Below are 22559 nucleotides of genomic sequence, written 5' to 3' on the forward strand. Positions count from 1 at the left end.
GAAAAAACGCATATAAAGTGCACGTGTTTTTTCTGCCAGGAGATGCAGAAACGCTCAGGAAAAATCCGAGCATTTCTGCATTGTGGGCACATAGCCTTACATACATGAGCCTGACAACACACGGGCTGGAGTGGGGTCATATCAATCACCCGTCAATAATGGACGGAGATGTAGCCCCGCATATGAATACTTACTCTGGAGCTTATCAAGCAGCTTAGAGCGCGATACTGTCCCTTTTCCTTCCCATTCTGCCTTTGCTCGCAGGTCTTCTGCATGACTACACATTAAATACCTGGGATACAGAAATAAGTGCGTTACATCAGTGTATTAAGAAAAGTTAGACATCCTCTCTTGGTTGACCAGCAGTGGAGAGAAATGTTGAACCTCAAAAGTTTGTTTTCCCCTCTTGTATGAGACTTGCAGTACCACTCACAGCCACTACATGGTGTATGGAGCTGGATCACTTCCTGCACACTGCAGCCCCTTTAAATCAGGTGATCAGTGTGTGCGTGTGGGGGGAGAATCAGAAAGTCGGACCCTCACTGACATGACACTAACATAGGTCATCAATAAAAAAAAGTCTTGGTGAAACCCTTTAAAAAAAGGTGAAGAGTTGGTGACACTATTTTAATTGGGGAGCAAGGACCCGGAGGGGCCCTGCACCCTTATTGAGGAAATAGGACATTGGTGACAAAAAAAAGTGTTCACTGTAAATGAAAAAAGTTATTTTTTTGCAAGATTACAAAAATGGCCAGAGAATGTTATGTAGCTTGCTGTACTCTTCAGGATGAGGCCTGAGTATTTGATCACAAGGTCAGCATGCTTTACCCCACGTGATAGAATTAATAAAATAGAAAAAAATAATCTTGCATTGCATTAGTGATGGAGGGACACAGCGGAGAGGGCCTCTTACCCACTGAGGACATGAATTCGCTCGGTATTGTATTTCAGTGGCGTCAGCTCACAGCGCAGGACCTGCAGGGCTTCTAGGACTTTGCCATCTTCCAAGTATTCCAGGTACTTCTGCTGGAGAAGCAAAAACTTCATCCTCTGAAGACAGAAGAGGAGAAAAAAAAAAGGAATAAACGTCAGTGAGCCCAGCAGGAGACCGTCTTCTTCCCATGACATACGGTATATACCGTAAAAGAATTAGGGCAGTCAACTGAACTATTGGGGGTAAAGTGTGTGCAGATTCATCATGGTGGAGAAAACCGCCCCCTCAGGCTACACCTGTGTGCGCAGGTAGTGATATGCGGGGGCTTGGGGTGGGCCTTATACTCTGTGCTCATACTCTGGTCATTTCAGCTACTTCACATGTTGTAACTCAACCTTTCCCAAGTCATACAGAATGGATGGAGGGGAGGTGAAGCATGCGCATCATTGCTCAGCAGGGCAGCGCTCGGCTAAACCCGGCGGTTACAGAGAATGGATGGAGGGGAGGTGAAGCATGCGCATCATTGCTCAGCAGGGCAGCGCTCGGCTAAACCCGGCGGTTACAGAGAATGGATGGAGGGGAGGTGAAGCATGCGCATCATTGCTCAGCAGGGCAGCGCTCGGCTAAACCCGGCGGTTACAGAGAATGGATGGAGGGGAGGTGAAGCATGCGCACCATTGCTCAGCAGGGCAGCGCTCAGCTAAACCCGGTGGTTACAGAGAATGGATGGAGGGGAGGTGAAGCATGCGCATCATTGCTCAGCAGGGCAGCACTCGGCTAAACCCGGCGGTTACAGAGAATGGATGGAGGGGAGGTGAAGCATGCGCACCATTGCTCAGCAGGGCAGCACTCGGCTAAACCCGGCGGTTACAGAGAATGGATGGAGGGGAGGTGAAGCATGCGCACCATTGCTCAGCAGGGCAGCGCTCAGCTAAACCCGGCGGTTACAGAGAATGGATGGGGGGAGGTGAAGCATGCGCACCATTGCTCAGCAGGGCAGCGCTCAGCTAAACCCGGCGGTTACAGAGAATGGATGGAGGGGAGGTGAAGCATGCGCACCATTGCTCAGCAGGGCAGCGCTCAGCTAAACCCGGTGGTTACAGAGAATGGATGGAGGGGAGGTGAAGCATGCGCATCATTGCTCAGCAGGGCAGCGCTCGGCTAAACCCGGTGGTTACAGAGAATGGATGGAGGGGAGGTGAAGCATGCGCATCATTGCTCAGCAGGGCAGCGCTCAGCTAAACCCGGTGGTTACAGAGAATGGATGGAGGGGAGGTGAAGCATGCGCATCATTGCTCAGCAGGGCAGCACGCGGCTAAACCCAGCGGTCACAGAGAATGGATGGAGGGGAGGTGAAGCATGCGCATCATTGCTCAGCAGGGCAGCACGCGGCTAAACCCAGCGGTCACAGAGAATGGATGGAGGGGAGGTGAAGCATGCGCACCATTGCTCAGCAGGGCAGTGCTCGGCTAAACCCAGCGGTTACAGAGAATGGATGGAGGTGAGGTGAAGCATGCGCACCATTGCTCAGCAGGGCAGCGCTCGGCCATCCCCGGTGGTTCCGTAGAGAATGGATGGAGGGGAGGTGAAGCATGCGCACCATTGTTCAGTAGGATAGCGCTGAGCCATCCCCGGTGGTCTGTGCAGGGTGGGAGTCTGTATACCTGTACAGAGTCACTTCATGTATAGTGCACTCACCCGTATGACATCGGACGTGGGGCAGGATGAGGAGGAGGAGGAGGAGGAGTGCTCGCTCCCTGAACCTCCAGCGGATGGGCGACACTGCTGCCAGAAACACAAAGAAGAATCATCAACAGCAATAGAGGAAAAAAAATGCCTTCTAGTCCTCACAACATCATTATTGTAGTGGTCCGGGGTCTGTGTACAGGCACTAGGCTACAGCAGATTTCGACTGGCCATCTAATGGGTACGAGGACGTCCCAACTGCAGAAATCTGAATATACAAGGATTGGGCAGCTGTATTTCAACATGTCCAATCCTTTTGTTCTCTGGGAAGAAGATGTCATACATCGCTCCCATGGACATGCATTCTCTGTTCAGATGAGCGTACATGCCTTCAGAAATGGAAAAGGGCAGAAACCAGCCGACAGGCGCATTTCTGACCATAATGATCGGGCGGGATCCATATCTCCCACCAGAATCAGTCTGGTGCTGCCGATCATCCACCTGCCGCACAGCAGTATTCACCATGCAGCCGCATGTGTATATATACAGCCAAACATGGAGGCACGATGCGTATAAATGGCAGGGAAAGTGACGGACGCTGGCGGAGCATGAAAAAAAAAAAAAAAAAAGTCAACTGCACTTCAGCAAATCCCCAGAAGGTAAAAGCACAGTTCACCAGCATTGGTCCTATTCTCAGATTACACAGATTTAGGAGGAGGGGGGACTTCTATGCAGAGTAAAAAGACAAAAGGGAAAAAAAAAAAAAAGTAAAAGCAAAAACAGCAGAGCGAAAACCACAAGTAAATCTTCCACGAACAGAGCATCTGCGAGCTGGAACAGGCACAGACGCCCAGCGACGACTGCCTTGTTATGGTTACAGGAGACACTGGAACTTTAAATGGCACAGTTTACAAATATCTGTTACCTCACTTCCTGCGACTGACCCCCATCCCCCACTTTGCTCAGGATCAACAAATCAAGAAAAAAAAAAAAATAAATAAATAAAATAAAACACACAGCACAAGGCTGGAAGTCAAAGCCAAGAGGGCAGTCAGCTGATCCTGCAAACAAAGCTGCATTAACCCTTCTGCAGCCAGATGCAGCTAAAGCAGGAGCCCCCATAGCCATATAGTTTTGGAAGATAGATGCCCGTCACAATCCAAAATATATGCCTGGCACACCTGTATAAAGCGCATATATAGTCATGGCCGAAAGTGTTGGCACCCTTGAAATTGTTCCAGAAAATTAAGTATTTCTCCCAAAAATTATTGCAGTTACGTGTGTTTATTTTCTGTGTGTATTGGAACACCAGAAAAAATAATTGGACATAAATTTCACACAAAACTCCAAAAATGGACTGGACAAAGTTGTTGTCCACCTCAGCTTAATATCTGGTTGCACGACCTTTGGAATAAATATCTTCAATCAATCGCTTCCTCTAACCATCAGCTTCTTCCACCTCTCACCTGGAATCTTCGACTCTTCTTACAATCCGCTCCAGGGCTCTCATATGTGAAGACGACTTCTCCCAACAGCAATTGTAAGATCTCTCCACAGGTGACCAATGGGATTTAGATCCGGACTCATTGCGGAGACTTCAGAACTCTCCAGCGCTTTGTTTTCATCCATTTTTGGGGGCTTCTTGAAGTATGCTTGGGGTCATTGTCAATGCTGGAAGACCCATGACCTAGGCCACAAACCCAGCTTTCTGAAACTAGGCACTAGTGTGACCCAAAATCCTTTGGTAATCTTCAGATTTCATGATGCCTTGCACACAGTCAAGGCACCCAGCGCCAGAAGCAGCAAAACAACCAAAACATCGGTGATCCTTCACCATATTTGACTGTAGGTACTGTGTTCTTTTCTTTGTAGGCCTCATTCCGGTTTCGCTAGACAGTAGAATGATGTGCTTTACCAAAAAGTTCTATCTTGAGCTCATCTGTCCACAAGACGATTTCCCAGAAGGATTTTGGCAAACTGCAGTCTAGCTTTTTTTTAGGTCTCTGTGTCAGCAGAGAGGTCCTCCTGTGTCTCCTGCCATAGTGTTTCATTTCATTCAAATGTAGACGCCTAGTTCGCACTGACACTGATGCACCCTGATCCTGCAGGACAGCTTGAATTTCATTGGAACTTGATTGGGGCTGCTTATCCACCATCCGGACTATCCTGCGTTGCAACTATCTCTGGTGATGGACTTGTAACCTTGAGATTGTTGATATTTTTCAACAATTTTAAGTTCTCAAGTCCTTAGACAGTTGCTTGAAACAAAGTGGTTTACCCACATTTTTGGCAAAAGTGCCAACAGTTTTGTTCGGCCCACTTTTGGGATTATTATTAATTTATATAGCGCCATTGATTCCATGGCGCTGTACATAAGGGGTTACATACCAAATACAGATATCACTTACAGTAAACAAACTAACAATGATAGACTGGTAAGGAGGGAAGAGGACCCCGTCCTTGCGGGCTTACATTCTACAGGATGGGGAAGGAGACAGTAGGTTGGGGGGTTGCAGCAGCTCTGGTGGTGGTGATGCGCCAGCAAGGTCATGGCAGGCTGTAAGTTTGTTTGAAGAGATGGGTTTTCAGGTTCTGTCTGAAGGATCCGGATGTGGTGGATAATCGGACGTGTTGAGGCACTGAATTCCATAGGACAGGGGATATTCGGGAGAAATCTTGGAGGCGATTGCGCGAGGAACGGATAAGTGTGGAGGAGAGAAGGTGGTCTTGGGAGGACCGGAGGTTACGTGAGGGAATATATCGGGAGATTAGTTCAGAGATGTACGGAGGAGAGAGGTTATGGATGGCTTTGTAGGTCAGTGTTAGTTGTTTGAACTGGATACGCTGGGGAATTGGGAGTCAGTGAAGGGATTTGCAAAGGGGGGTAGCAGAGGAGTAGCGAAGAAAGAGATGAACAAGTCGTGCAGCAGAGTTGAGGATGGACTGGAGGGGTGCGAGAGTGTTAGCAGGGAGGCCACAGAGGAGGATGTTGCAATAGTCGAGGCAGAAGATGATGAGGGCATGCACAAGCAGTTTAGTAGAGTTAGGGTTGAGGAAAGGACGGATTCTGGAAATAATTTTGAGCTGGAGGCGACAGGAGGTGGCGAGAGCTTGGATGTGGGGTTTGAAGGACAGGGCAGAGCCAAGGGTTACTCCGAGGCAGCAGAATGTCGGTACAGGGGAAAGTGTGATGTCATTTATTGTGATAGAATGATCAGGTGGGAAGGATATTCGAGATGGGGGAAAGATAATGAGTTCAGTTGTCCACATGGAGCTTGAGGTAGCGGGAGGAGAAGGAGGATATGGCTGCTGGACATGCTGGGATTCTGGACAGCAGAGAGGTGACGTCTGGGCCAGAGAGGTAGATCTGGGTGTCGTCAGCGTACAGATGGTACTGGAAGCCATGGGATTTTATGAGCTGTCCCAGGCCAAGGGTATAGATTGAGAAAAGTTGGGGTCCTAGGACAGAGCCTTGAGGGACTCCAACAGAGAAGGAGCGGGGTGAGGAGGTAGCGTGGAAGTGGGAGACGCTAAATGTGTGGTTAGAAAGGTATGAGGAGATCCAGGATAGGGCAAGGTTTTTGACGCCAAAGAAAGAGGATCTGTACTAGGAGGCAGTGGTCAACTGTATCGAAAGCAGAGGACAGGTCAAGAAGGAGTACAGAGAATTGTCCGTTAGCTTTGGCTGTAAGTAAGTCAATGGTGATTTTGGTAAGGACAGTTTCGGTGGAATGGTGGGGGCGGAATCCGGATTGTCGTTTGTCGAAGAGAGAGTTAGATGAGAAGTGGGAGGAAAGTTCAGCGTGAACGTGTTGCTCAAGGAGTTTGGAGGCAAATGGGAGCAGCGATATGGGGCAATAGCTGAACAAGGCGGTTGGGTCGAGGGATGGCTTTTTGAGGATGGGCGTGATTGTGGCATGTTTGAAGGCAGCGGGGAAAGTACCAGAAGATAGTGATAGGTTGAAGAGATGGGATGAGTGTGGGGGTGAGGTTGGGGTCGAGTGCACATGTGGTGAGGTGTGATTTGGAGAGGAGACAAGTAAGGTCTCCTTCCGTGATGTTGGGAAGGGAGGTTATGGGGGTAGGGAAATGGTATGGAAAACAAAGGGGTTGTGGTGGTTGGACAGTAAAGACTTACAGTGTTGGGTCAATCTTGTTTTTGAAGTGTGTGGCAAACTCCTCAGCAGAGATGATGGAGGTCGGAGGGGGCAGTGGAAGGCGGAGGAGAGAGTTAAAAGTGTTGAATTGCTGTTTGGGGTTGTAGGATAGGGAGGATATGAGGGTTGTGAAGTAGGCCTGTTTAGCAGAGGTGAGTGCTGATTTGAATGTGAGTGTTGCTTGTTTGAATGCAGTGAAGTCATCCTGAGTATATATGTTTCCTTCCAACGCCGCTCCGCAACCCTGGACGCTTGTCAAAGCTCTTTAGTGAGGTTGTTGTGCCAGGGTTGCCTGTTGACTCGTCGCGCTCTGCCATGCACAAGAGGGGCGACCGAGTCAATGGCTGATGCGAGAGTGGCATTGTAGAAAGTGGTGGCACTGTCTGTGTCATGGAGTGAGGATATGGATATCAGTGGTAGAACAGTGTGTAGTGTCTAGATGTGCAAGGTTTCTGCAGGGGTGTGCTAGTTGCCATTGGACATGGGTGACAAGTGAGGAGGACAGGGATGAGAATGTGAGTAGAGTTGGGTTGTGGGTGAAATCATGTCCAATTTGCCTTTTTTTTTCCTTGTGTTGTTCCAATACAAAAATGGAATAAATGTGTATGTGTATAACAAAACATGTGTAATTGCAATAAATTTTCTGGAACAAACTTCAAGGGTGCCAACACTTTGGGCCATGACTGTATAAACCCAATTCCATAAAGTTTGGCTGATGTGTAAGATGTAAAGAAAACAAATTTGGAAATCTCTTGTCGCCATTATTCACAGCAAAACATCGAACAGATCAGGTGTTGGACATTTTTCCATTTAATTTGAAAAAAAAAAATCAGTTCGTTTTGAAATGGTTTACAGCACCATCTCAAAATTTGGGACTAGGTTAACAAAAGACTGAAAAAGTAAGTGGTACAAATCAACTAAGTCATATGAATGTATACAAAGAGCGTTAGAGAGGCAGAGTCTCCCTGAAGCAAACATGGTCAGAGGACAACAATCTAAACAACTGCGGCTAACAATTGTGGAAGAATTTAAAAAAAGCTGCCAGAGGGGGCCCGCCCAGCTAGCCGTCACCTGCCAGAGGGGGCAGTATATAGAAGTGATAGAAGAACATCTGCTCCATCGAGACAGTGTATTTCAGGGAAGGCCGCGTATATATTTCAGCAGGGCAATAGTAAACCTCATACTGCATCCATCACAGTAGCTCAGTTCCGCAAAATAAAGAGATCGGGAGATGGACCGGCCGCGAGGACCTTTCACCAATAGAAAACATTTGGTGCATTATGTAACAAAAAAAAAAATCAAGCAAGGATCCCGGACTGCTGAGCAGCAAGAATCAGACAATAAGGGGACAACGCTCCTCCCTCAAAACTCCAGCAATTGTCTCCTCAGTTCCTAGTGGTGTTGTAAAAATAAGAGGGGACGCTGCACAATGGTGGATACATACTGGCACAACTTGGCTGAGGTGTCGCTGTCAATTTCTAAATGAGTTAATGGGAATCTGTGAGCAGGTTTTTGTATGCATCGATTACTTGGCTGTGTGCAGCTGTTTCTATAAAATCACTGTTTTATCAGCCGGAGTTTATCACTACAGGACTAGTTGTCTTGTGCCTCCTAGGCAACTGCACTGTATAACCCCGCCGCTATCGCTGGTTATACAGTATACACAAAGTAGCCAGTGGTGTAGGGGGCAGGTTTATACAGGGCTCAGCATTCAGAGCTCTGCTACATCTGCAGCAGAGAAAATGGATTGTGCCAAAATTAAGGCAAGCAGCCCAGTAACACATCACTGGGATCAGGGTGTCTGTCCCTACATTATGCTGCTCTCTGATTACATAGCAGAAACTTGCTGACAGATTTCCTTTAACCCCTTTACCCCCGATGGTAGTTTGAACGTTCATGACCGGGCCAATTTTTACAATTCTGACCACTGTCACTGAGGTAATAGCTCTGGAACGCTTCAACAGATCCCGCTGATTCTGAGATTGTTTATTCGTGACATTGTTCTTCATGATGGTGGCAAAATTTCTTCGATTAACTCTAGTCATTTGTGGGGGAAATTTTGAAAATTTCAAAATTTGAATTGTTATGCCCTTAAATCAGAGAGATGTTACACAGAATAGTTAATAACATTTCCCACATGTCTACTTTACATCAGCACAATTTTGGAAACAAATTTTCTTTTCTTTTTTTTTTTTTTTTTTAAAAGGGACCACATCACATTTGAAGTGACTTTGAGGGGCCTTTATGACAGAAAATACCCAAAAGTGACACCATTCTAAAAACTGCACCGCTCAAGGTGCTCAAAACCACATTCAAGAACTTTATTAACCCTTCAGGTTGCTTCACAGGAATTTTTTGGAATGTGGAAGAAAAAAAAATGAACATTTAACTTTTTTTTTTTTTTTCTCCCCCCCCCCCACAAAATTTTTACTTTAGACTCAATTTATTTTTTTATTTTCGCAACAGTAACATGAAAAAATGGACCCCAAAATTTCTTTTGCAATTCCTCCTGAGCACGCAGATACCCCATATGTGGGGGGAAACCACTGTTTGGGCGCACGGCAGGGCTCGGAAGGGAAGGAGCGCCATTTGACTATTTGTATGTAAAATTTGCTTGAATAATTAGCGGACGCCATGTCGCATTTGGGGAGCTCCTGATGCACCTAAACAGTGGAAGCCCCCCACAAGTGCCACCATTTTGGAAACTAAACCCCTCAAGGATTTTATCAAGGGGTATAGTGAACATTTTGAACCAAGAGGTACGACAGAATTTGATAACATTAGGTCATCATATTGAATAAGTTGTCAGTCTTGAGCGCAAGTGCTCGCTACTTGAGTTTGCATCGGGTACTCAGGTATGCATCAAGTATTGCGGGTGCTCGAGTGACATGCCCAAGTCCCCGCCTGCAGGTTTCACGGTTATTAGACACTTAAAAAAAAATAAATAAATAAAAAAACATGCGGGGATCGCTCGTGCATGGCAGGCAATCCCCACAAGGTTTTTTTGGCTGTATAACCGCTGCAAAACATATGGGGCGGAGACTCGAGCACCCGCGATACTCAGTGCATACCCGAGCACCCGGTGCAAACTCAAGTAGCGAGCACTTGCGCTCAACACTAGTCGCCATATCATCATTTTTTTTTCCCCTTATTTTTGAAAAAAAAATCCCAACCCCAGTCCTAACCCCAACCCCACAGTTTATTTTTTACGCCGTTCCTTGTGCGGTATAAGTGATGAGATTACTTTATTCTTCTGGTCGGTGCGATTACAGCGATACCAGATTCATATCGGGTTTTTATGATTGACAGCTATCACACTAAAAAGACCCTTTTTTTTTTTTTTTTGGCAAAGACTAGTTTTTGCATCGCCATATTTTGAGAGTTATAATTTTTCCAGATTTTGGCTGACAGTCATGTGACAGCTTGTTTTTTGCGGGATGAGCTGACGTTTTTATTGGTGCCATTTTCAGGCAAGTGACTTTTTTTGATCACTTTCTATTCCGATTTTTGTGAGGCAGAATAAACAAAAACCAGCAATTCCGGAAATTATTATTATTATTATTTTTTTTTTTATGCCGTTCCGCGCGCGGTAAAATTGATAAGGCAGCTTTATTCTTCGGGTCAGTACATTTACAGCAGTACCACATTTACATAGTTTGTGTTTTGGCGATTTTACACAACTATTTTATAGAAAAAATTATTTTTTTGTATTGCTTGCTTTATTCTGGGAGCTATAACTATTTTTTCGGATGATGGAGCTGTGTGGCGGCTTGTTTTTGCGGGACAAGATAACGTTTTCAGGGGTACCATTTTTATTTACATTTGTCTTTTTGATCGCGTTTTATTCCATTTTTTTGTTTGGCGGTATGAGTATAAAGCATTGCTTTTTGCTTCGTTTTTTTTTTTTCACAAAGGGTGGGACAGTTTTATAGGTCAGGTCGTTCTGGACACAGCAATAACCAAAAATGTGTACTTGTTTTTTTTCATAATATTTATTTATGGGTACAATATATTTATTTTTTTGGATTTCTCAAACACTGAAAAATGACACTACTTATTTTCTGTGGTCAGAGTCTCCTTCTCCCTCTGGCAGCTGACAGCTCTGTCCACTTCCATTATAGGAGTCATCTAAGCCTTACTGTATCATTCAGAAAAGGCTCTGCTCCCCTCCTGACAGGCAGACAGCTACAGAGATTGGCTGCCTGGCAGTCAGAGGACCCCTGTGCAGAGAGCGACTGTCACCTGCGTGTGGCCCCTTTGGTGAGCTCACGTGCGGGGCTCGCTGTATGACTGGAATCACCTCTGTGGCAATGAATGACAGTGACCCGGTCACACAAAGGGGACATTCAGTGCACGACGCTGGAAGTTTCAGCAGCCACTGAGCCATAGGGCAGCAAAAGTAACAGCTCCTCCGATGCATCGTGCAGCCGCACATCTCACCACAAGGACAAACCAACATATTTCACCAGTTATCGCTTTGCAAAAATTGTAATATTTAGGGAAACCAACTAAATCGGCATCGATCCAACAGTCACCGATCACAACCATGGAGAGATCCCAAAGGCTTCAACAGGATTTTGCATATGTGATCACATCAGCTAGTCGGCCTGTACGGCAGAGCAGCCAGTATGGCTCTGTAACAGCTCGCACCTCTGTGCTCCTCTGATTTTACAAGGAGGTTTTTGGGGTTAGTAGGAGGCAGAATTAAAGACGATGCCTCCATATGATGGAGAATGGTGGCTTGTAAATGTGGAAAATAACTAAAATATTGTGGTTGCATAAATCTGCACACCCTTACACTAATACTTTATTGCAGTCCTCTGAATTTCAGGCAGCACTCAAGTCTTTTTGGGGTTGGAGTCTATCAGAGCGGCACATCTAGAATTGGCGATATTTGCAGGCTCCTCCTTGCAGTAGCTCCACATCTGTCAGATTGTGGGGGCATCTCCTGTGTACAGCGCCCTCTTCAGGTCACCCACAGATTGCCACTTGAATTCAGGTCTGGGTCTGGGTTATTTCAAAAGCTTGATCTTCTAGTGAAGCCGTTATTTTGCCGATTTGGAAGTTGCTTAGGGTCATTGTCATGCTGAAAGGTGAAAATTCATCCTCAGCTTGCAAGCAGAGGCCTGAAGGTTTTGCTGCAAAATGCATATTTGGAACGGTTTATAATTCCCTCAACTTTGACTAAAGCCCCAGTTCCAGCGGCTGAAAAACTGCCCCAAAACAATGCTGCTGCCATCATGCTTCACTGTGAGTATGGTGTTCTTTTGGTGATGTGCAGTGTTGGCTTTGCACCTTTTGAAATTATGGCAAAAAAATTCTACCTGGTGTCTCAGACTAACATTTTCCCACTTGCCTTGGCAAAACAGTCAGGATGTTTTTCTTTGTAAGAAGGGGCTTCTGTCTTCCCACCAACACCACAGGCAGGAGACCTGACTACAGGAGATTGTCACATGCAGTACACAACCATGACTAGCCAGAAATTCCTGCAGCTCCTTTAATGTTGCTGTCAGCCTCTTGGCCACCTCCTGGACGAAATTTTCTTCTCTTCTCATCAAATTTTAAAGGAACATTCAGTTCTAGGTAAATGTCACTGTTGGACACTGAAAGGGCTTTAATCTGGCCCATGATAGATCTAATACCTTGGAAATGTTTTTGTCCCCTTCTCCTGACTGATAACACAGCAAAGGGATCTCATTGTTGAAAGTTGTCAGCTGTTTACAGATCGTGGCCTTTGCTGTAAAATGCATCTACGAAAATGTCAGGAAAAGCCTCCTAGAACAGCGAAACCCTCTCTTAGGATTAATCAGAATCGCTGTAAATGACAGCAGCCGAGCACTGACTACTACAACCCCTGGCAAAAATTATGGAATCACGGGGCTCGGAGGATGTTCAGTTGTTTAAGGTTGTTGAAAAAAAAAAAAAGATCACAGACTGAATTGAGTGATTCCATAATTTTTTCCCTCTGGTCTGAAAAAAATGACCCTTACTGAGTACCATATTTTTTATCTTGATTTCTTTTAGTGTTTCTTAAAGCCCTAAAGTTGCCATTTGAAAGGACTTTAGTTTTGTGCCATGTCTGTGATCTGCTTTTTTTCCAACAACATTAAACAACTGAATGAACATCCTCCGAGCCCGGTGATTCCATAATTTTTGCCAGGGGTTGTATGTAACATAAGGGTAGATGTGATTGGCCAACTCTGAACACAACCACATCCCCCAATTATAGAAGTGTGTTCACACTTATGCAGCCACATTATTTTAGTTTTGTTATTTTTATTTTCGCCCTCAAAATGATTTCAGTTTGTTTCTCAATGGATTTATGCAGATAATGGATGACATTAAAAAAAAGATGGAAAAAAAAAAAAAAAAAGTCCTGAAATGTTTCTTTTTGGTAGTTTTTTTTTCTTCTTTTTACACACGACAAAAACCTGGAATTTTAATAAGGGAGTGTAGACTTTCTATCCACTATGTCAGGCTGTGTTCACACGTTGCAACCCAGGTGATAGTTTGTGTTTAACTGCAATATTAAAGATTGCATTAAAACTGCATGGTTTTTGCTCCAATTTTACTTAATCTTCAATTTTAATCATATTGTGCCAAAAGTAATGGAGATTTGACCACAACCTGGAATAATTGCAGCCACCTGTCGGTGTTTAGAAGACACTTTCTTCCAGCAGCGGAGCAGGAACAAGTTTGCATCACTCCTGAAAACCAGGATTGTTCTGCAGGACGAGACTCCATCACAGCATCGGAGTCTCCACTGCTCGGGGCCGGATAGGCCTTACTGATGGAGAATAATGACCCGAACCAGTCCACACTGGACCTAAACCCTAGTGAGAACTTGTGGCCCTTCTCACACAGGAGATTTCTGGTGAAGGAGAACAGTCCCCTCTCTGATCAGTGTCTGGGGATGTGGTTGGTGCAGCCCATAATAGGTGAAGAACTGGACAGACTACATGGATGGAGCTTATGGCTGTTACTGAGAAGAAGGGCGGCCATATTACTATACCACGTTCCACATTATTATGCAAATGGTTTTTTTTTTTGGTCTGATTTTGCTAAACGGTCAATGCAGATGAGTCAGTATAACCTGCAAATCTTCAAAAGTTAGTGTGTAGATCAGATTTTATTGGAGAAACCTCCCAATAACAGAATTTAAAAAAAAAAGTAAATGCACCAAATTATTCTGCAGAACAGTTTCCAAATATATTATACGTAGTTAAGAACTGAAAATGGTCATTTGCAGCATTAATGGGTCACATTAACTGAAGTCAAAAAGCATCTAAACAAGCCAAGTTACATGTAACAGAAGCCGCCTTAGACGTCACCTTCACAACTCTTGCATCCATTGAACTTTGAGCTTTTGGATAGTTTCTGCTTGAATTTCTTTGCAGGATGTCAGAATTGCCTCCAGAGCTGCTGTTTGCGATCAGCCTCCAACCATCATAGATCTTTTGCTTGAGGATACTCCAAAAGTTTCTCAATAGGTGAGGTCAGGGGAGGATGGTGGCAGCACCAGGAGTTAATTTCCCTTTATGCCCATAGCAGCAAATGACTCAGGTTTCTTTGCAGCACAAGATTGGGGCATTGTCAGCATGAAGATGATTTTGCCAAGGATGGCACAGTTCTTTTCGTACCATGGAAGAAAGTGGTCAGTCAGAAACTATATACTTTATCCAGATAATTTTTCACACTTTCAGAGACCCTTATGGGAAGAGCTGGTAGGCCCTTAACTCTGGCCCAAAACACGACTCCACCACCTCCTTTCTGGCATTGCAGCCTTGTTGGGACATGGATGGTCTAGATGAGATGGATGGAGTCGTGGATGACCACCAAGGTTGCACTGCATCATCAGTAAACAAGATGGCTTTATAGTCTTCATGCATGTCTGGGCCCACTGCCTCAGTTTCTGCTTGTGAGCAATGTTTAGAGGCGGCTGAATAGTAGGTTTATGCACAATTGCGGCCTGTGGTGGATTCTACACCTTGAGGTTCACTGGACTCCCAGCACCTTCAGATACCAGTTTTCTGCTTTGTGATGGTATTTTAGCAGCTGCTCTCTTAATCAGATGAATTTGTCAGCAGAAACCTTCCTCATTATGCCTTTATCTGCACGGACCCAAGGTTTTCTCTGTACTGGGCAGATGGCAGTCGTGTTGGTGAGCGGTTTGCTGATGTAAAGGTTGTGAATCGAGTCGCTCATGGTGGGGGTTATGGTATGGGCAAACAAACACTGCTGCATTTTATTGATTCAGCTTTGAATGCACAGGGATACCGTAAGGAGATCCTGAGGCCCTTTATTGTGCCATTCGTCCACCACCACAGACCCATGTTGCAAGGATCTGTACACAATTCCTGGAAGCTGAATACATCCCTTTTCTTACATGGCAGCACTCACCGGACATGTCACCCATTGAGCATGTTCGGGAAGCTCTGTATCTGGGGATGACAGTGTTCAAGTTCCTGCAAATATCCAGCAACTTCACAGCCATTGAACAGGAGCAGAGCAATAATCCACATCCTGATCTACTCTGTGTGAAGGAGATGTGTAGCATTACGTGAGGCAAATGGTGGTCACACCAGACACTTACTGGTTTTCTGCCCCCTCCCCCATACCACGGTAGCCCCCAATAATGTAAAGCTGCACATTTTAGAGAAGCCATTTATTGTGGCAGCCTAAGGCACACCTGTGCAATAATCATGTGTAATCACCATCCGGATATGACGCACCTGTGAGGTGGATGGATTTTCTCAGCAGAGGATAAGATCTCACTAACACAGATTTACACAAATTTGTGAACAATATTTGAGAGAAAGACCTCACGTGCACATAGAAAAAGTCTTAGATCTTTGAGTTCAGCTCATGAAAAATGGGAACAAAAACAAGTGCCAAGTTTATATTTTAGTTCAGTATAATTATCACAGGTATTTTGAGATTGATTTCAGTGATCATAAGACCCTGAGACACAAACCATGCATGAAAATTAAGGGGAAGATCCCCCCCCCCTTCTTTCGGACAATTAAATCCAATTTGCACAATAACTTGGAACGCGTTGTATATTGGTCATTGAGATTCTTTATGAAAATGTCAGAAATGTATTTTGTTTGGTTCTTATTCTCACTGTAACAGATGGAAAATGTAAGTTTTTCATTTAGTTGCCCAATAATTCTGCAGAGAAATATTCAAGTTTCAGATTTATTAGCCTTTTGGATCGAGCAGTGTTAGAGATGTGCAATAATAAAATTAACCTAAAATACAATAAAAATTGTGCACACGGTGCAATCCTGACCTCACCAATGCCCTGCTGCTCCTGTGGTTCATGTTTATAGGACTATGACACTAGACTGGCGCACTAATACCATAGGGTTCACAACTGTGACCGGTGATCGGCTGCAGCGGTCACATGTAGACAATGCTGCTGAAGCACTATAAGTAAATTCCAGCGGAAAAGAACAGGAACATTTTTTGGGCAGGATTGGCAAGTATTCTTGATATTTTATACCATTCCCAGGGGTTTTAACAATTTTGGAAAAAAAAAAATATTTATATATATAAAAAGTATAATGTAAAACATAATGAAAGACAACCATCAGCGTTCTTGAAAAATTACATTTTAAATTATTTACAAATGCAAAAGCAGAGTCAATGATCCCCTCCCCAAGCAGAAGAGCGATGGACACATAGCATGCTAATGATAGGAGACAGAAGGTTTCTTACCAGCACGGCGTGCGGAGAGTGCACTAAAGACTTGAGCTCGTTCAGATCGTTCTCTGCCTGCAAAGATCAAATCAAATCATCTTAGAAACTCACAGCAAGAAAGGAAAATAAGTCATTCATCCCAAAAAAAAACAAACAAAAAAAAAAAAAAAACGACAAGATCTGTACCAAGCTGCTCTGACATGAGACGCTGTGCACCCTCTGACCAGCACCTACTATGAAGGGCGTAATGGAGTGGCATCATTACCTTATCCCACTCCCCTTCCATGACATGGTTGCGGAATTTGGTAGCGGACGAGTGCTCTAAACGACATCCTGATTCTTGCATGAGGAGATCAACCGTCTGGCTGCAAGAGAGACACAGTGTCAGAAGCCGCTCAACTTACCGGGACCCACAGACGGAAACTTGGCACAGCGCCGCTCAGTGCCCGCTGTAGGGTTATTACGGCTGGATGTGTCGGCAGCGTCCTAAGACCAACCTCATACAGTCCGATCCGTCTGTACATGTACAGCAACACCAAACCAACCATTGCCTGTCAGCTACCGGGGGTTGATCCCTGGGACCCACTAAACTTAAAATTAAGTAATGACGAAAACATCTTAAAAGGGTTAATCCCAAAAGAGCAGAATAGGGGAAGGCAACTTATTGATCGCTGGGAGATACACCCCCGTTTTAAATGGCGTGAGGGTGAAACGCTACCTCCGCTCCATTCAATGTCTATGGTAATGGTGCACCAAGCATCTAATTATTATATCTGACTAAACTGCAGTTTCTGCAGAAAGTAAGCAGCGATTAAGACCACTAAAAAGTGTGGTTTTTATAGGAGATATATCCCCTACGTGCCCAAGTTTATAATGCCTGTTTGGGCTGACACTCCCTTAAAGGGCCGAGAGTTTAAAGAGGGATTGCCTTCCTGACAGGCGCCCATCGAGGCTTTATTCACATTACTCCATTATAGCTGAATGTAAGCTTTGTACAATAATGGGTGTTCCAGACAGAAATAGTTTCAGTATCTTGCAAAAGTATTCACCCCATTGGCATTTTTCGTGTTTCACTGTTTTGTTTTTGTGGGTTTGCATCAGTTCATGTAAAGAACATGCCTACAACTGTGAACATTTGGTTTTCTTTTTATTGTGAAGCAAATAGGACAAAACGGAAAACTTCAGTGTGCATAGCTATTCACCCCCACCCCCCTAAAGTCAGTACTCTGTGTAGCCTCCCTTTGTGGCAATTACAGCTGCAAGTTTCTTTGGATAAGCGAGTTTTCCACTGGGATTTTTGCCCATTCCTCAAGGCGAAACTGCTCCAGCTCCTTCAGATTAGATGGCTTCCTCTGATGAACAGCAATATTCACATCTGACCACAGATTCCCCATTGTATTAAGGTCTGGGCTGTGACTCGGCCACTGCAGAACGTTTATATGTTTCCCCTTAAACCACTCGAGTGTTGCTTTAGCAGTATGCTTGGGGTCATTGTCTTGTTGGAAGGTGAATCTTCGTCCCAGTCTCAAGTCACTGTCAGACAGGTTTTGCTCAAGAATATCCCTGTATTTCACATCATCCATCTCCCCCTCAACTTGCACCATTTTCCCTTGTCCCGAAAAACATGCCCACAGAATGATGCTGCCACCACCATATTTCACTGTGGGGATGGTGTTCTTGGGGTGATGGGCTGTGTTGGTTTGGCACCGTACATAGCGTTTACTTTGGTGGCCAAAGTTCATTTTTGACCACAGCATATTCTTCCATACATTTGGGGAGTCTTCCACATGTATTTTGGCAGACTCAAGATGAGCCTTACAATATTTGTGTCAGTAATGGCTTTTTTCTGCCTACTCTTCCATAAAGGCCACCTTTAAAAAGGAGTGTACGGCTTATTGTGGTCATATGAACAGATACTCCAGTCTCTGCTTGGGTACTCTGCAGCTTCTTCAGTGTTACCTTTGGTCTCTGTGCTGCCGCTGATTAATGCCCTCCTTGCCCTGGCTGAGAGTTTTGATGGGTGCCTTCTCCTGGCAGGTTTGTTGTAGTACCATGTTCTTTCCATGTGATAATTGATTTGATGGTGCTCCGGGGATCATCAGAGATTGTTGTTTTTTTTTCTGTTTTTATACCCCAACCCTGACTAGTCAGGGACAAAGTTGTTGAGGTACAAGTTTGGAAATCTCCGTGGTCTTTGTGTGATGCAGTTTGAAGATCTCCGTGGTCTTCATGGTATTTGGTTAGTGGAGCCTCTTGTTAATGGTGTTGTCCTCTGTGGCCTTTTAGAAAAGGTAAAGTGTATATACTGACAGACATGTGACATTAGATTGAGACAGGGGGACGTCCTGTCACTAAGCATGGGACTTATGAAGGGAATTGCTTGCACAAGAATTTTTTTTAGGGGCTTCATAGCAAAAGGGGTGAACACATATGGACATGTCAATTTTTAGTTATTTGATCCCATAAGTTTAAGCCTATATTTTTCTCACTTCGCTAGCAAGACCACTGTTTCTTTAACACTGACTGGATTGTGTAGCAGGAGGGGGTGGTCTTTTTATAGTTATAAAAGAGTTGGGCCCGTCCATCAATCTGATCACTTGGGCCAATCCCATCAAGACTAGTGCAAGGATAAATTGCTGCCCGCGCTCATTGCCTTGGGAAGAAGGTGCCATAATTGTAAAAGAAGCACACACACAGACTAGACCAAAGTTGGCAGAAGCCGCCCATAATGGTGGACAGGTGACAGTCTAATGTCTATGGGGTCAGCACAACCCTCCCCCCAAGAAATGCCCAATACACAGCTGCTGCAAGAAGGATTGACAGCCCCCCCAACCCCACACAGGAGCGCTATGATCTCCAAGAGCGCCACTAGTCAGGGATCAACAGTCTGAAATGGGACATGACGAGCCTTCTCTACCATGGCATCTGTTGGGGAGGCACCTGTACACATTAGACTGTCGGCTGAGCTCTGTAGGTTCAGAGAACATTAGGCTAATCTTACGTGAATTAGCCCATTGGCTTTGAGAGGTCAGTGCATAGTCCGAGCGATGTCCAGTCACTGGTGTTGGCTGAACGATCGGCCCCCCCATTATGGAGGTTCCTAAAAGTTTTCTCCAATTGTGAAGGCCCCCATTCACATCAGAGAAAAGTAGTCTGAAATGGCCATCTCCGACCATAAGCAATGACTGTCTGCTGCCTCTGACACGGGCGATTCTTCTTAATGCCTCTTGACGAAGGGAAACCGAAACGCGCGTCGGGGAGATCGCTCCACGTGTGCAGCTTACATCATATGTTCCTGTACCTGCCTTGCCTTTCCACGCTTTATCCCTTGGTATGTATAAACAGGGCCATGGTGACCCCTCTACTATCTGATACACGAGCATGGATGGTATTATATAAAATAAAGTATCTAGGGCAATATATCATGTCTATAACCATTTAGGCACTTGTACAGGGCTTCATAGGTAACACCATTTGGTACATAGAGTTGGATAATATGTATTAAATTGATACATACTCTTGATTGTATATCTGCTATTTGTACCACCCATCGAGCATGCTTGCAAATTGGGTATAATTACATATATATTATTTATGGCAGCTGTCGCGTGGAGCTATCTTTATGGTTTTTACTGTCACTTTGCACTTTACCCCCCTCTTGTGCTTGTTATTACCCCTTAATAAACTTTGACTCTTTTGCATAAATTTAGTGGCCTATTTTTCGTATTTGTTTGCTTTTCTTAATGCTCAGAGGACAGATCAGGCATGTTGGATTTTTTTTCGGCCGATGAGCACCGTCATTATCAGCAGAAAACAGCTGAGATGCAATTTTTTTAAACAGCCGGTGAATGCTGATTTGTCAGCCCACCTTTGGCTTCTGTGTATGGGGGTCTTACAGTTTGTTGGCGCCATCGCACACAATCAGGATCTACACCAGATGTGTAACCCCCATCACAGGGTGATGCATCATGGTGGCGGTATACAGTATATAACAGCACGCGTCACTGGACGATATACATCAGACCACATTATACTTTATTGTTTCTAGGTGGGGAGGAGACGTTACAATGTGACCTCACAGAACAGCAAAGAGCGTGAAAACAGGAAAAATACATTGTATGCAAATTCTCTAACTAACAGCTCCCCCAATATGCAGCAGTGTATACACCACAGACCATGTATATACCGTGTAATGGCAAGTATACAGCACTCCGATGAATACGAGAGCTGGGAAAACAGGGAAGGTGACAGCGGTCAGAGTAAGAGGATGGTGGTGGTTGTCAGCAGTCAGTGAGAGGATGGTGGGGGGCGTCAGTGGACAGTGAGAGGATGGTGGGGGGGGAGGTCAGCAAGAAGATGGTGTGTGTGGGGGGGGAATTAACAGTCAGAGTAAGAAGGGGGGGGGGGTCAGTGGTAAGAAGATAGTATGGTGGTAGGTCAGCAAGAAGATGGTAGTGGGAGGGGGGAAATCAGCAGGCAGTAAAAGTATGGTGGTGGAGGAGTCAGCAAAAGGATGGTGGTGCCAGGGTCAGTGGTCAGTAAGAGGATGGTGGTCGTGGTGGGGATCAGCTGTCAGTAAGAAGATAGTGGGGGCTGACAGCGGTCAGAGTAAGAAGATGGGGGGTGCAGGGGTCAGCAAGCGGATGGTGGTGTTGGCAGCCAGTAAAAGGATTGTGAGGTGGGGTCAGTAAGAAGATGGTGGGGACTGTCAGTAATCAGAGTAAGATCATGGGGGGTGTCAGCAATCAGAGTAAGAGGGGGTGGAGGTTATGTCAGCGTAAGATGATGGGGGGTTGTCAGCGATCAGAGTAAGGAGGTGTAAGGTGGTTGTTTCAGTCCCTTCCACCTTGTTTGTCTGCAGCTCATTTTACTGTGCACTGGCACTTTACTAGTTAATCCACTTGTTTACTGTCCTCTATAGGCGACCACCACAGATCAGCAGTGGCGGAGAGGTCACGGTCACACACATACTACTCTGGTTAGGTAATAACTTTGGTTTATCCTCCCTCAGACATTTACAGAGACCCCCGGGGTGTGAGGATTCCTCTATAAGCCTCCCCTCCCCCACATCTAAGGAGGCAGCATCACCCTCCCTCCCTTGTGTCAGCAGAGTAATAGTAAGTCCTCCTCTTCCTCAGCCACTACTGGATGTAAACATCACCCTCCCGTCATCGCTGGCCAATATTAACCTCTTATCCGCTGCCAAAAGGGAGAGGAGGAAAAACAAAAAAAATGCAGCTTCTTAATCAACGGCAAGATGGAAGACACAAAGAAGAGAGAAAATGTATGCGGAGGAGAGCGGGCGGAAAGGCTCAGTGCTCACAGCGCACACACCGCAAAGAGACCCAACCTGCAAACACGCAGGCGGCGGATAGAGCAGATCTGCAGACAATGGAGCTCAACTCTGCCAGCACAACCGGCTCTGCTACAACACAGGCTGTAATAAAGCAATAATGCACACCTCAGACAACACCAGTAATAGGGGGCCGTTAAGAAAAAAATATATATATTTTATGAGGCAAGGAGGTCGTGCTGTTGCCATTCATGACAATGGGTGTTATGGAAAATGCCCCAATAGGTGCTGGGACCGCCCCCTGATTTATAGCATTTCCACAGATTTCATAATAGGGCATTAGACAGTCACCATGAATACAGGGTGCTCCCTTTAAACTGGCATTAGGATTATCCAGAGTCTGATAATCCAGCACCTGTCAGAATGATGCAGATTATAGGAAGGCAGATTTCTCAAACTAAAATGGTGGCAGAAATGTCATCCGTGGGCAGCGGCGGTGTGTGTGATCCCGCCGGCCGTAGTGGGCACGGGCTAATCATTACAGGAGTCCATGTGACACTTGAGGCCTCAGCACAGACAGGCCCTGCAGCTGAGAGATAAGCCCAGCTATAAACAGACACTGACTTCAGGCCACGGCGGCTCAGCCTGGCGCACACACACGGCCGGTGTCAGCTGTGCATGGACACGCCGGCCGGGCACCATCTGCTCACACCTCATGTGCTAGGTTTATCTGCCACTATGGAGGGGGCACACAATGGGTAGAGGGTCAGCTGTTCGCCCACGTCCT

The 22559-nt window shown here is 45.4% G+C and overlaps 1 protein-coding gene across 2 annotated transcripts in view; it reads right to left on the reverse strand.

Annotated features, from left to right (window-relative positions):
* The window catches only part of WDR26 (WD repeat domain 26), a 52404-nt gene that overhangs the window by 28412 nt on the left and 1433 nt on the right, over nucleotides 1–22559 (reverse strand). Inside the window, exons 2-6 of one of the 2 annotated variants that reach the window (XM_073671863.1) lie at nucleotides 16745–16844; nucleotides 16498–16554; nucleotides 2633–2716; nucleotides 914–1050; nucleotides 195–292 (exon numbers count right to left, since the gene is read on the reverse strand). In XM_073671863.1, coding sequence (XP_073527964.1) covers nucleotides 195–292; nucleotides 914–1050; nucleotides 2633–2716; nucleotides 16498–16554; nucleotides 16745–16844 — 476 coding nt within the window. Of the gene's footprint in view, nucleotides 1–194; nucleotides 293–913; nucleotides 1051–2632; nucleotides 2720–16497; nucleotides 16555–16744; nucleotides 16845–22559 lie in introns of both variants that reach the window. The other variant, XM_073671862.1, reaches the window with a different exon arrangement.

The sequence above is a fragment of the Phyllobates terribilis genome, unplaced genomic scaffold (assembly GCF_046119375.1).
Source record: "Phyllobates terribilis strain yellow unplaced genomic scaffold, ASM4611937v1 Scaffold_3__8_contigs__length_932513732, whole genome shotgun sequence".
Lineage (NCBI taxonomy): Eukaryota > Metazoa > Chordata > Amphibia > Anura > Dendrobatidae > Phyllobates > Phyllobates terribilis.